We start from the raw sequence: 13,705 nt of genomic DNA, 5'->3' as shown, positions 1-13,705 counted from the left end.
CCGCTCTTTCAGTGCACTGTGGGTGGCTCTTTTGTCTTGGTGTTTGCTTCTGTAACCAGGGAGCAATTTTAAACCCTGTAGTCTGTGTATTTTTCTTCCCTTGAGGAAAATCCCCCTCATTTTCAGTTTTGGCTGTTCTTCCCTGTAGTTTTTACTGCTTGGAGCCATGTCTCCCGAGGGGAGGCAGTGGTTGTCACATAGAGCAGTCAGTGCTGTGGGTGACACGCTGCTGGCATTGCCACCATGCTTCACCTGTCCCTCTGGGACCCGAGCATCACTGGCAGGCGGTGGCTGCAGAGCTGCTTGCACCAGTGGTACTTCTGTACTTAACTGCATCATGTGCACACGGCAGAGGTTACCGAAATCTCCAGAGCCACATCAGAGTCACAGAATGGTTGGGGTTGGAAGGGACCTCTGGTGATCACCTAGTTCAATGCACCTGCTAAAGCAAGTACACCCAGAGCAGACTGCACAGGAATGTGTCCAGGGGGTTTTGAACGTCTCCAGAAGAGGCTCCACAGGCTCTCTGGGCAGCCTGTTCCAGCGCTCTGGCCCCCGCAGAGTAAAGAAGTTTCTCCTCATGTTTAGATGGAACCTCTTGTGCTTCACCAGTCCTGCACCCCCCGCCATACAGTTGGCCCCGGTCTCTCCCCGAGAGCTGCTGCTCCCCTGCGGTGCCCGGACGCCTCCCGCTCGGCTCCCGAAAGCTGCGCAGCCCCGGCAGCCACACACACCCCGCGGCCTGCCGCGCCGGAGCCGCTCCTGGGAACTACAGCTCCCGGCATGCCCCGCGGGTCGGACTACAGCTCCCGGCATGCCCCGCGGGTCGGACTACAGCTCCCGGCATGCCCCGCGGGTCGGACTACAGCTCCCGGCATGCCCCGCGGGTCGGACTACAGCTCCCGGCATGCCCCGCGGGTCGGTGCCGCCAGGGCGGGAGGCGCCCGTGTTCCCCTCCCGCCGCTGCCGCCCCGCCTTTCCCTTTCCTTTTCCTGCCGGCGGGAGGTGAAGGGTCGCTCGGGACTTCCAGCCGGAAGAGGAGCGCGGTCAGGCAGGTGACGGGCCCCGAACCTCTGGGCGATGCGGGGCGGTGCCGTGGCCTCTTCCGCGGAGAGCGCGGGGCGGGGCCGGGCGGGCGCGGCCCACCCTCAGCGTCCCGGCTGTTCGGTTCCGGCCGCCTCGCCGTGGGTTCCGCCGGGCCGTGCTCCGCCGGAGGGGCCGTCCCGGGGCTGTCGCGCTGTCTGAGGAGCGGCCGTGCCGGAGGCAGCTCGGGCTGCGCCGTGCGGCTCTGCACGGCTCGTACCGGCGAGCGGCCGTGCCGCCGGGTGTCACTCACCTGGGACCCAGTCCTTTGCTCTGCTGTTGTCTGGTTTCTGGTGTGTTGGCTTCAACTTTTTAAGGCTTTCTGGTGTGTCTGAGCTCTGGCCTTTCTTTCTTTTATTTTTTTACTTTTTTTTTTCCTCTCTCCCTGCTGGAGAATTTCTGCCAACTGCGTTGGAAACTATAGTTGACTGACTAACATCTCTGTGAAGCTGACAGACAGAATTTGTGTGGAGGAGTGACAGCCTGTTACATGTTGGTTTGGAAGGTGTATTATTTCTTACATGTGCTTAAAAACTGAATTAGCTAACTACTGAAAATGTGCTTTTCTGCAGTTGTCCAAATGGCTTCTTTTGGGTGGAAGAGAAAGATTGGTGAGAAAGTGTCAAAAGCTACTTCTCAGCAATTTGAAGCGGAAGCTGCAGATGACAAGGATGTGGCTGATGATGATGATGGTAACTGGGTGCATGCAACTAAAAGAAGAAAGGAAGCTCTTTTAGAAGACTGTGTAAAGAAAAGTAAGCAGCTGAAGGATGAAGGTGCAAGTTTGGCTGAAAATAGGAGGTACTAATGTTATCTTTTTTTCATTGACTGGTTAAGTGTTGAATGATATTTTAATCCCATCTCTATAAACACTAGTTTGCTAGCAGCTACATTCACATTTTTCATATTTGGAAAAATGATCATTCCTTTCATTCTGTCTTTGCTGTCTGGTGCTAAATAAGTTGTTTCCTCTTGTGGTGTTGACAGCTGTGAAATGAAGTCTGTATTCTGTCTCATTTTTGTGTGTTCACATAAGCAAAAAATGGTGGAGGGAGATGAGAAACTGATGAGTTGTGAAAATTGAAAGGCCAATTAAGATACAGTGAGATAAGCTGCACTGTAAGTGATGCTTTAGCTACTCTGGTAGCTGTCTCCTCTCTTGTAAATGTGTCTTTTATCTTATTAAGAGTAAGCTTATTTGCATGTGTACAGTGCTGAAGCAAATACTGCAGAGCAGCTAGTGCAGTCTTAATCTGTCTAATACTTTTGAAAAGTCAGGTTCAGATAGCTGCTATGAACATCTTCTGACAGCAGTATTGAGCCTGGCTTGAGACTTCAACGATTTTGGAAGGATATTGCAAAGATGGTTGCATTGTCTTGTAATGTTTCAAGCAGAAAGTACCTTTGGAGCAGGGGAAGGTTAGAAGATGGAAAGAGGGACTGTGAGTTACATATTAACTACATAATTGGTTAGATCTCCTCTGAAAGGGGAAAAAAAAGTTTCAAGAATAGTCCCTTTAAAAATCTTCAGAATGCTTTACATCTAAATCTGTATCCTTACCTTGCTTACATTAACATCTTCATTTATTGTCTCAGACCAAATATAATGTTATTTTTCTGGTAGAAACAATTCCATAATAAGTCAATATGTGCTCCTGTGTTGTTAAACTTTCTGTTATGAGATCTCATTGTAAGAAGGGATTCCCTGGGAGATATAGAGGAGAGAACAACTTGGAAGTTTAGAGGAGGCAAGTTTATATATGGTAATAAACAAACAGTGTGTGTGGTCTGGTCTGATTTAAAAATAATACATAAAAAATGTCTTTGAGAAAAGGCTTTTGTTCAAATATTTAAATACAATATCTGTTTTCTACAGTTCACTCAAATGGTGATGCTGTTCAGGGGACAGTGATTCACTTCAGTATGTCCTCTTGTGTTCCTGAGTTCTGTAACTCCTGAACAAAATTTTGAAGCCTTTTAAAAGTGACTTTAAATTTAAATCAAATTAAGCTAAATCAGTTTTAAGCATGGTGGTGTTGTATAAATACCTTTAATGCAAAAGCTGCAGAAATTGGTTGCATTAATATTTCCAGCTGATAACCCAGAATACACAAATTAGGAATCTATCTTTTTTTTTAACACTGGGAATAAATCATACTGTGGTCTACAGAAAGGTCTATTCTGTCCTTTTCAGGATATAGAGACTGTATTTTTAAGCTTGAGAAAACAAGTATTTCTAAGTGTTTTCATTCTACATCTGCTAATCACTAATATTTACTATAGTTACATATAATAAACAGACGGATTTTTATTTCTGTCTTTAATTCTACCTCTGTCTTCCTTGTATTTTGCATTGGATGTTGTTTGTATTTTCTCTGTGGATTTTGGTGCTTTTTTTTTCTTGTTGTTGTCGTTATCTATTATGTAAAGTGCAATAAATCTCTTGAAGAGCAGCAAATAATCTGTATATGTTGTTTGATACAGGGAGATACAGACTGCTGCATTTATTTATTTTATTTTTGGTGCTTTTAATATCTGAAGTTGGTTTTAGAGACTGAGTTTTACTTCATCTGTCAGTTAGAAAACAATATAAAAGCTTAACCCATCCAGAAGCAGCAACAGAAGGGTTTTTTGTGAATTTAGTGAGAACTGAATCTCATCAGAAATGCTTATGAGAGCTACTGAGAAGCACTGAATGGCTTATAACAAGTATGAGAAACAAGTAACAACATATTTAAGGGATTAAGGGAGTGGAGCACCTCCCTTATGAAGAAAGGCTGAGGGAGCTGGGTCTCTTTAGTTTGGAGAAGAGGAGACTAAGGGGGGACCTTATCAATGTTTATAAATATATAAAGGGTGAGTGCCGTGAGGATGGAGCCAGGCTCTTCTCAGTGGCAAACAATGATAGGACAAGGGGTAATGGGATCAACCTGGAACACAAGAGGTTCCGCTTAAATTTGAGAAGAAACTTCTTCTCAGTGAGGGTGACAGACACTGGAACAGGCTGCCCAGGGAGGTTGTGGAGTCTCCTTCTCTGGAGACATTCAAAACCCACCTGGACATGTTCCTGTGCGACCTCACCTAGGTGTTCCTGCTCCAGCAGGGGGATTGGACTAGATGATCTTTTGAGGTCCCTTCCAATCCCAAACATACTGTGATACTGTGATATTGTAATAAAATGCAGGGTTTGGGAGGCTTAGCACACTCTTTTGTGTTAATGCTCTTGTATCTGAGGCTTAACAGAAGTTCTAACTTGAAATGGTACATTCCATCAATTTACTCTAGCACACTGTACAGTTTGAGCATTTTTGGTAGTATGGTGGTGTCTGCGCACGTAACTTTCATGAAGATCTTTCTCTTGAGAAAAGATTTTGCATGCATTAGAGGGTAAGCTCACAATGGGAAGATTTTATTACTTAAGCAGGTGGATAGTTGATGTGCCGTTACAGGGAACTTGAGGAAGCAGACTGAAAGGAATGTTTGTTCTCTCTGGTGGAAAGTGGTTGCTGTAAGTGTGTTTCAGATATACACGGTCTATTTTTTGAATATGCATTTGTACAATATAAGCAGACTCATGTAAATAATTAAATACTTAAGATTGTTTCCTGAAATATCTAAGTATAATAACACTTAAAGAAAGATCTGGGTTGGATTGTGTAGCATTTAGGTAAAAAGATGGTATCTTTTCCATTGAATAAACTCAGAAGAAAAAGCAAATACTGAGCATTAGAGGGTAACTAAGGTGGTACCTTAGCTGATGTTATTTGTGGAGTGGAAAAAAGGAATCCTGAAAAAAAAAAAAAAACCCAGACTTGGGAAGCAGCAGGAGTCTAAATAAAGGGAAGAATGGAAAGTAATAAATTCAACTACGCTTCTTATGGAAAGGAGACTGAGGTAATGTGCATGCTAAAACTCATATGATGAAAGGTGAATTTTGTAAGCAGATCCACTATTATTTAGCTAGAATAGTGATTACATCCTTTATGCTTGGTTAGTCCATTAGCTTATTTTTCTCATAAAGGGAAGGCAAGTGATGGTTTTGTCTCTGTGTATGCAGTAAGTCGGTGGATGAGTGAGGTCTGTTTGACTTCTGTTTGTAAAGTGAGTCTTAGTGCTTCTCAGGGGGAAGGAATAATGGAGTTCTTGGGGGTCAGAATTTGTATAGCCTACTTTCTTTGCCCATTGGTGCTCGAGTGGCATGAGTGAATTGTTTTGGAGGTGGCAGCCCTCTGTGGGTTTTCAGCTTTTGTGGGAGCTGCTTGATGAGTGTTTGTACCTGCTGTAATGTGTGTGCTTTAATCTGTTACGCTGAGGCTGAGATACACACGCACACACACACACAGAAGAAAAACAGTGCTGAAGGAAAGTTTGTGATCCATGTTGTAGTCTTTTGTGAGATGGGAAGAAAGATGGTGAGACTACCAGAAACAGGTGTTGAACTATATTGATTATCCAAATGGGTCTGTCATTGTGGAAGATGTGGCTTAGGAAAGTCTGACCTAGAAACTTGATCAATAGGCAGTTATGAAGATGACTTGTGAATGAGTGATCTCGCTGTCAGAACAGAAAGAAAAGGCAGGTTATGTGGGAGAAGTGTCACATTTGTGTGCTCTTTCAATGTGTGGGAATGAGCAATTAAACAAACGTACAAATATACACACAGTCTTTTGGGTATCAGAATATTGTCTATTGGTGGAAAGAATTAAGAATATTCCAGAGGATAAATTGGTTTTGCTTATATGAAATTTATAATGCTGGCTGATTATTCAGCTTGAGAGACCAGTATGGCTGTGCCCATATACACTGGAATGAAAAACAAAACAAAACCAACAGTCATAATCCAGATTAGGGTGTTTGTTTGTTTGTTTGTTTGTTTGTTTTTTATGTATGTTTATAGTCCTACACTGTTCTAAATCCAGCGCAGTCCGAAAGGATAAAAGTTCATGTGGTCAGCCTTAGTATCTTGAACACAGTGGTTTGTAGTTGCAGTGTGTTTTGCATGGTAGGTACGTAGTTTTTGGCCATGGACACAAGTTTAAGAACAGGTTTAGGCAAGATGAAATGTCCTCAAACATATGGCATGTGGAGAGGTAACACCAAGGAGAAGAAAAACTTCTGTCAGACTAGTATCTTCAGTATAACTGAGTTACAGTCCTGTTTTCAAACTACGATCATTTTTGTAGCTGGTCCAGTAGGTGGAGATAGAGCTCTTTGCAGTGTACCCTGAAGAGTGTAAAAACTGTTCATCTAAGTACTTCATTTTGCAAAGAGACACTCTTGGTTTTAATTTCTTATTGATTTGCATTTAATTTTTCAATTTTGCTAAATAGAGCTTAATACTACTTCTCCCGTCTGGTGATATTAATTTATGATTCCATGGTTACACTAAAAAAATCTCCGTCTCTAAAGCTGGTACAGGTGTGGGAAGATCATGTTTTCAGCGGGTACATGCATGCTTTGTCTGAGCTTGTAGAGTTTAACCTATGTTAAAATAAATATTTGCATCACTTGATATCACTTGATGTGGCAGATGCCCCATCCCTGGGAACATTCCAGGCCAGGCTGGATGGGGCTCTGAGCAACCTGATCTAGTTGAAGATGTCCCTGCTCATTGCAGGGGTTGGATGAGGTGACGTTTGAAGGTCCATTCCAGCCCAAATGATCCTGCAGTTCTGTGATTCTGCAATTTCATGAGTAAATTGGACTGATTAATAATATTTTACCCCTTGGCTTTTCCAGTAGAATATTTAAAAAGGACATCACAAAGTGTTACGAGACCAGATAATAGGTCAATTTTAATGAATCTATCTACTTTTCTAAAGGAATTAATCTTTGAGAATTCAATTTTCTAACATGTTTTTAAAAAATGGGCTTCTGTCAAGTGTTCCTTATTCCACATTTTAGCAGTTGAGACGTTTTTTCCCCTGATGCTAATAGGCTAACATCACTTCAACATGTGTCATTTGTGGTTCCTTAGCTACATAAGCTGTCATTCAGTTTGTCTTTTTGAACTAGACATTGTAAGGTGTTAGTGTCAGATGATGAGGCACACTCCTTTAAAATGTGTTGTAAGCGTAGTGGTAAGTTAAGTGTTATCGGGGGGGGGGAAATACAAGCAGATTCAGCAGGTAGAGCATTAGAGTAATACCAACTTCATTTAAGTTGAAAAACCTTTCTGTCGTGTTCTTATAATGTTTGCATTTGTTCAGTATACCTGTGTCTTTCAGGGCTAGCTTATGATAAACTTTTGATGACTAATGAATTATGAAAGTGCTAAAGTAATAAAATTGCTAACAGGGCAAAGATAATTGTGTTGAAATTGCCTTTTGATTTTAAGTCAATATAACTGATGTTACTTACATAATATAGTGTTAATAAAGAGACTTTCCAGAAGATCCAACAGCTGTCTTTGACACAAACATTTCAGCAGTTTAATACGCTGAGTTACCTTATGGAGAAGTGGGGCATGTTAGAGAGAAGAAAGGTTCAGGAGAGCTGGTTGCATTTTTTTCAAGTTGTCTCCTGGAAGCTTGAGAATGGTTCATCCTGTAGAGGAAGAAACCAAGAAGAGGTGATTAGGAGCCCTGCATGGGTGTACAGGGAGCTCCTGACAAAATCCAAACATAAAAGCTTAAGAACAATACAAGAGGTGGGAGCAGCGTCTTGTGACCCAGGAACACCACAGAAACCCTGTCTGAATATGCAGGGATGGGATCTGGAAAGCCAAAGCCCACCTGGAGTTGAATCTGGTGAGGGATGTGAAGGGAAACAAGAAGAGCTGCTGCAGCTGCATTGGTGGCAAAACAAAGACTGGGAAAGATGTGCGTCCTCTGCTGCATGGGGTAGAGAATCGAGTGACAAATGATGCAGAACAGGCCAAGGTAGTCAATGTTGTCTTTGTTGGTAAGGCTTGCCTTCAGGAACCCCAGGCCCATGGTACCAGAGGGAAGGTCTAGAGCAAGGAAGACTTACCCATGGTGTTCCAACTCTCTGATCATCTTGGTGGCACTCCTCTGGACCCTCTCCAACAGGTCCATATCTTTCCTGTATTGAGGACCCCAGAGCTGGATGCAGTACTGCAGGAATATTTAACGATGTAGAGTATGTTACTAGAATTGAAGAAGCATTAAAAAAAAATTGGTTCTTAAATTTCATCAATATATGTTAATTTTTATGTATATATTAATATTTCTACATAGGGGAATGATGTGTGACAATTACTTTCTTCTGTCCTGATGCATGTGAGGTTATTGGAAAATAATGAATACTTATTTTTAGAGGTCATTAAAAAAATTGAATTTTTTTCATAGAAAACAGTAGGATAGGAATTGATAGTTTCTGAATTTTTACGCTGCTATCTGCTTCTGTTGCTTCTGTTTAATTCCTAACACTTTTTCTAGATGGATTTCGTTTATGTCCAAATAGAATATTTGCATCTAATCCTGGAATAACTCTTTAGTACTAATTGAGGAACCATGAAGAACTACATAACATAATGGACTGTAAATAATATCTAAATATTGTTCTTTTATTATTTTTATTTCTGTTAGTTATTGTGATGATATTTTACATCTAATTTTTATCACTCATTGTCATAGCTGTGCTTTAAAAATTAATTCAAGAAATGTTGGAAAGCACTTGTGCTGGCATATTTATAGCCTTCCAAATGAAAAATAAATAGAGTTAATTACTCTTTTTACCTTTTTTTTTTTTTTGCTTTATTATTTTGACAGTCCATGTTTTTCTTTGATGCATGTATGCTCTGCAGACTTTGAGATATTCTTCCTTACAACCTTTTGCTGCATATGAGGGATAATAAGTGCTTACAGCAGAGTGCACCTGGCGTGTTTTCATTTCTTCTTAAGTGCTGAGTTAAGATGAAATGCTTCACTGTGAGTTTCTCTACAGTTGGCTGGTTTGTTTTCAGAGTTGACCTCTGAAACTGTCTTAGTTCCTTTTCTCTTGCTGCATGTTACTGTTATAAACTGTCTGGGACAGGGACTGTCTTTTAAAACAGTAGACATGGTGGCAGTAAAACCAGCACTATCGCCATCCTGCACAAACTAGTTTCTGCTAGCAGGTCTGTACTGGTGGATGGTGGGTAGAGGTCCTTTTAAACACTTTAACTTGCTAGGTAGACTTTTGCATCAAATAACATGTTTCTTACTTGAGCTAAGAGATTTTGCCCCTTAGACATTTTAATAATGCAGCTTTTAAATGTAGAGAATGATATAGTTTGTATGCATAGTATAATACAGTTTAGAAAAATCTAGTTTAGATTAATAATCTGAGCAATTTTCACAGGAAAATACGACCTGTGGCCTTTTCCACATCCTTTGCTTGACAGACACTGGCAAGAGTTGCTCCATAGTACTGCTGTCACAGTGTTCAGAACTCTCAGTTGTATATTGCAACTTGGATACTGCAAAATGTGATGGTATTTCTTGTTTTAAAGTTACAATTTTGTGGTTTTGTTTATTGTCCAGATCTACTGCTAAATACACCTAGTTGGTTTTACTTGAATAATAAAACCTTTGTATTTAGAAATGAATTTTTTCATAATATTATTTCTCTTCATAGGAGAAGCTACAGGGAAAAAATAAAGTGGTTTCCTAATTTAATACCTTGTCCAGTTGCTTTTAAAGCCTAGTTACTGTTGCTGACAATAATACTCCCCACCACTCCTTTCGCTTCAACTGCCGTTATGGTTCATGGTATTTGATTTTGAAGCAGTAATTCAGTATCACCTTCATGATCCTCATGGACAACAGGTACATACCGTGTTCTATATCTTCTAAAATAAAAATGTACTGAATTTAAGATATCATAATTGCCCATCAACTTTTGTTTCAGGAGTTTTCTAAAGGAGTAGGATATGACAGTACGTTTTGTTACAAAGATCTTAGTTTCTCTACCATGTCAACTTGTTTTCTAGTTCCCTAAATTGTTTCCTCCACATCTTACGGCATATCATGAAAGTATCATGATGTTTGGCAGTATAGGCTCAGAATAAAAACTCTTTAGGAACAGTGTCTTGTTCAGTCAGGTCTTTTGAAGGGTTAGCTCAAATAGCAGGGAGGGATAATCAAGAGTAGTACATTCTCTTTTTTCTTTGTGGAAATATTTGATGTTATAGGGCTACTTACCTGTTTGAGACTTGACTTCACAACACAATGTACTATAACAAAAATAACTAGTAAGGGTCTTGTACACTAACATGTGGTAATCAAATTAATAAATTATTTGATTGTGGGATCTGACTTTCTCTATTACTTTTTGTCCTGTCCACTTATTTACATGGGCATTAACTATTTAATAATTTTTGTAGACAATTGTTAAATTAAATCAGGACCGACTTAATTGAAAGCAAGGACTGGTATACATGCTACCTGTATTTGGTTGTTTACAAGTCAAGCATCCAGTTAAAGGCTGCAGTTCTAACGCTAGTTAAGCTGATTTCAGTTAAGGTCAATGTGACCTAACTCTCCTGCTCTGTAATTTTGATCCCTTTGCGATGGTCCCTTTTTTCTATTTTACCCTGGGAGGGAGCCAACTCAGTGTATCAGCGTGTGACTGGACTGGAGAAGAAGCCTAGCTGGAAAATAACCTCTTTCCGGTTGCTGATTGTGATCTGGTTCACAAGTACTTTTGCCAAAATAGGCAGGAAAACAGATATTAGAATCTAAGTGGCCAAATAAAATGTGTCTAGTTGTCTCGCCTTGTCACTGGACCATGAAAAAATTACTCCTAGTTCATAAGGGACTGTGCGAATGTGTTATATGTGGAACAGTTATTTTCCATAATATTAGCAGTACGTGGGAGGTAGGTGCAGAGAGGGTCATAAAGCAATAAAGTTGTTAACATATTACCCAGTACTTTTGGTAAACCGTATGACATATATCAAACAGGTGATAGGCATTGTACATTTTTCTTACTAAAGTCATTTGCATGACCAATGCATCCATCCAAATCTCAAGAGAAGAATCACAGTGTCAATATGCTAAATTTTCTAATACCATAGATACCATAAACCAAAAGTTTTAGGCGAAGAACTATACCTTTCTACCTCTGGATGGTGCCTGATACGCTAATACCATATGACAGACATAATGCATCCCTCCCCTCTTTCTTACTTTCTGAAAAACAGTCATAGAAATTTTGTTTTCATGAAGAATTTGAAGTTTGCTGTTTTGAAACCTGTTCAAACTGATTATTTTTACGGGCTGCCATTCTCAGTGTGTATTGGATGTGTTTCCTCACCAGTCCGTGGAGTTCTACTGGCTCTAGCAGCTAAGTGGCAGACCTTAAGAAACATTGTTTGTTTTGTCTTTGATCTGTCGACTGGTAATAAAAATCTAATTTAGTAGACTGTGACTTATTAAGCTTTTTGTCTTCTGCAAAACTTAAGAAATGACAGTTCAGACAAAATGCAGTTCATAACTGTAGATTTTGTTTTTAAACAAGGTTCTTTGGATAAGAGATGTTGGCAATGAGTAATGGCTTGGATTCAGCTGGCTCCACAAACCTATTTTACTGTTAAAAATGGAAGACACCTGTTAAATATGTTAAATTGCATAAACTTACTAAAAGGAGTTCTGCAGCCTGGGCTTCTCTGTAGGAAGTTGTATTTGTCTGGAAGCTTTAATACAAGCTTTCCTTTTCCTGACATTTGGCTCTTTGGTGATAATAAATTCACCCTCAGTGGATTTGGATGTTGACCTATATGTTTTTGTCTTTAGTCTGTCAGTGAAACTCTTCTGTTTGTCAGAAGGTTAACTTGCCTTGGTATTGCTCACACATAACTTATTTTCCTAGAGCCCTCAATACAGGCAAGACGTGGACCCGTTGGAGGGGGTCCAAAGAAGGCCACAAAAATGATCAGAAGGCTGGAACAGCTCTGCTGTGAAATACAGGCTGAGAGAGTTGGGGTTGTTCAGCCTGAAGAAGAGAAGGCTCCAGGGAGACCTTATTGTGGCCTTTCAGTACTTAACAGGGACCTCTAAGAAAGATGGAGACAAACTTTTTAGCAGGGCCTGTTACAATAGAACAAGTGCTAATCGTTTTAAATTAAAGGAAGAGAGATTCAGGTTAGACATGAGGAAGAAATTTCTTACAATGATGGTGGTGAAACACTGTCCCAGGTTGCCCAGGGAGGTGGTAGATGCCACATCCCTGGAGACGTTCCAGGACAGGCTGGATGGGGCTCTGAGCAACCTGATCTGGTTGCACACGTCCCTGCTCATTGCAGGGGATTGGACTAGATGAGCTTTGAAGGTCCCTTCCAACCCAAACCATTCTATGGTTCTGTGAGTATGTGTTCTAAAATAGAATTGTAGATCAGTGAAGTATTTCAATTTTCATTCAAAGGGCATTTCTGATCCGAATTTGATTAGTATTTATTGAGACTTCAAAAAGGACTTAAATAGGGGCTTAATAAAGAGGAGGGTTGTATAAAGAATTGAGAGGGATAGGATCACATTTTGAGATTGAAATAAGTTTCCCAGTATAGAAAACAGATTTTGTTTTAGTCAGCCCTTGCTAGACCATTTTTCTCTCCCTTCCATATTAAAAAATCTGTTTGCAGAGCTCTAAGTATGAGGGTGATAGGAAGCTATTTGCTGAAGACACCTTTTTTTTTTTTTTTTTTTTTTAACAATGCTTTCAGTTTCACAACTGTCACAAGATTTGTCTTGTTTAGTAAAGTAAGGACTGTGAACTTCTTCAAGGTCCAAACATATACTTAAGATGTTAAAGTGTAGCTGTCATGTGAAACCATTTACAGTATAATGGTGTCATTGCAGCCTAAACAAAGCTCTTTTCTTTGTGTTTGAAGCCAAATGGAGAATTACACTGGGGAGCTGCTTGGTGTTATAAAACAAGCTAATGTTTGGACAGGTCATAACCTGGATTAGATTTAAGAAGCAAAAGCTTTTGCACTAGTGCAAAGCAGGGGAACGAAAATTAGACTAAGGTAAAGGAGAGTGCGCATTGACTTTTGAAGACTCGCTTAGAATGAGTCTACAACTTTGTTAAGACATTTGTATTTGCCTTTCAAAAATGTGGCAGAATTCCAGTGCTTCTGTATTGTGGGTGGAATTGAATGAATGAGGTTTCAGAAATCATTTATTTTAGTAGCTGACTTATTTTGTGGGATTCAAAGTGAGAAAGGAATTCCAAGCAATACTAAAAAAAAAAAATTAGAAATGTTGTTGACATACAGAATGAAAGAAATATTAAAATTAAAATTATAATAAGAAATATTAAAATATCATAATTGATTTACAGAATAAATTGCTGTCATAAAACCCCAAGTAGTTTTATGTGAGTTACAGGTGCAAACAACTGTTACCTAGAACATTGTGTAAGTATGGGAGAAATCTTTGTGACTTTTTTCTCTGTAATTTGTAGGTTTTTAATGTATTTCAACTGATTGTGAAGGTGTGCAAGTTAGTGAGTTTTGTTCATCATATTCTCATAATAAATTGAGATTGAGAGACGCTGAAAAAAAAAACCCCACCAAGATAAGTAAATTGCTGTCTAAAGAAAATTCGTTGATGCTCTCAGAGTTTCTGAATGATAACTTCTGTTAAATCCAGGAAGAAGATTTGTAGAGAGATGAGGC

The 13,705-nt window shown here is 40.0% G+C and overlaps 1 protein-coding gene across 3 annotated transcripts in view; it reads left to right on the top strand.

Annotated features, from left to right (window-relative positions):
- Positions 1-903: 903 nt before the first annotated feature.
- Positions 904-13,705, top strand: part of TTC33 (tetratricopeptide repeat domain 33) — a 35,412-nt gene continuing 22,610 nt past the window's right edge. The window contains exons 1-2 of one of the 3 annotated variants that reach the window (XM_065047612.1): positions 904-1,051; positions 1,656-1,884. In XM_065047612.1, the coding sequence (XP_064903684.1) occupies positions 1,664-1,884 (221 nt within the window). In that variant the 5' untranslated portion in view covers positions 904-1,051; positions 1,656-1,663. Of the gene's footprint in view, positions 1,056-1,152; positions 1,377-1,655; positions 1,885-13,705 lie in introns of those variants that run through there. The other 2 variants (XM_065047613.1, XM_005508029.3) reach the window with 2 other exon arrangements.

The sequence above is a fragment of the Columba livia genome, chromosome Z (genome assembly GCF_036013475.1).
Source record: "Columba livia isolate bColLiv1 breed racing homer chromosome Z, bColLiv1.pat.W.v2, whole genome shotgun sequence".
Lineage (NCBI taxonomy): Eukaryota > Metazoa > Chordata > Aves > Columbiformes > Columbidae > Columba > Columba livia.
This window is presented reverse-complemented; position numbering and strand designations above follow the sequence as displayed.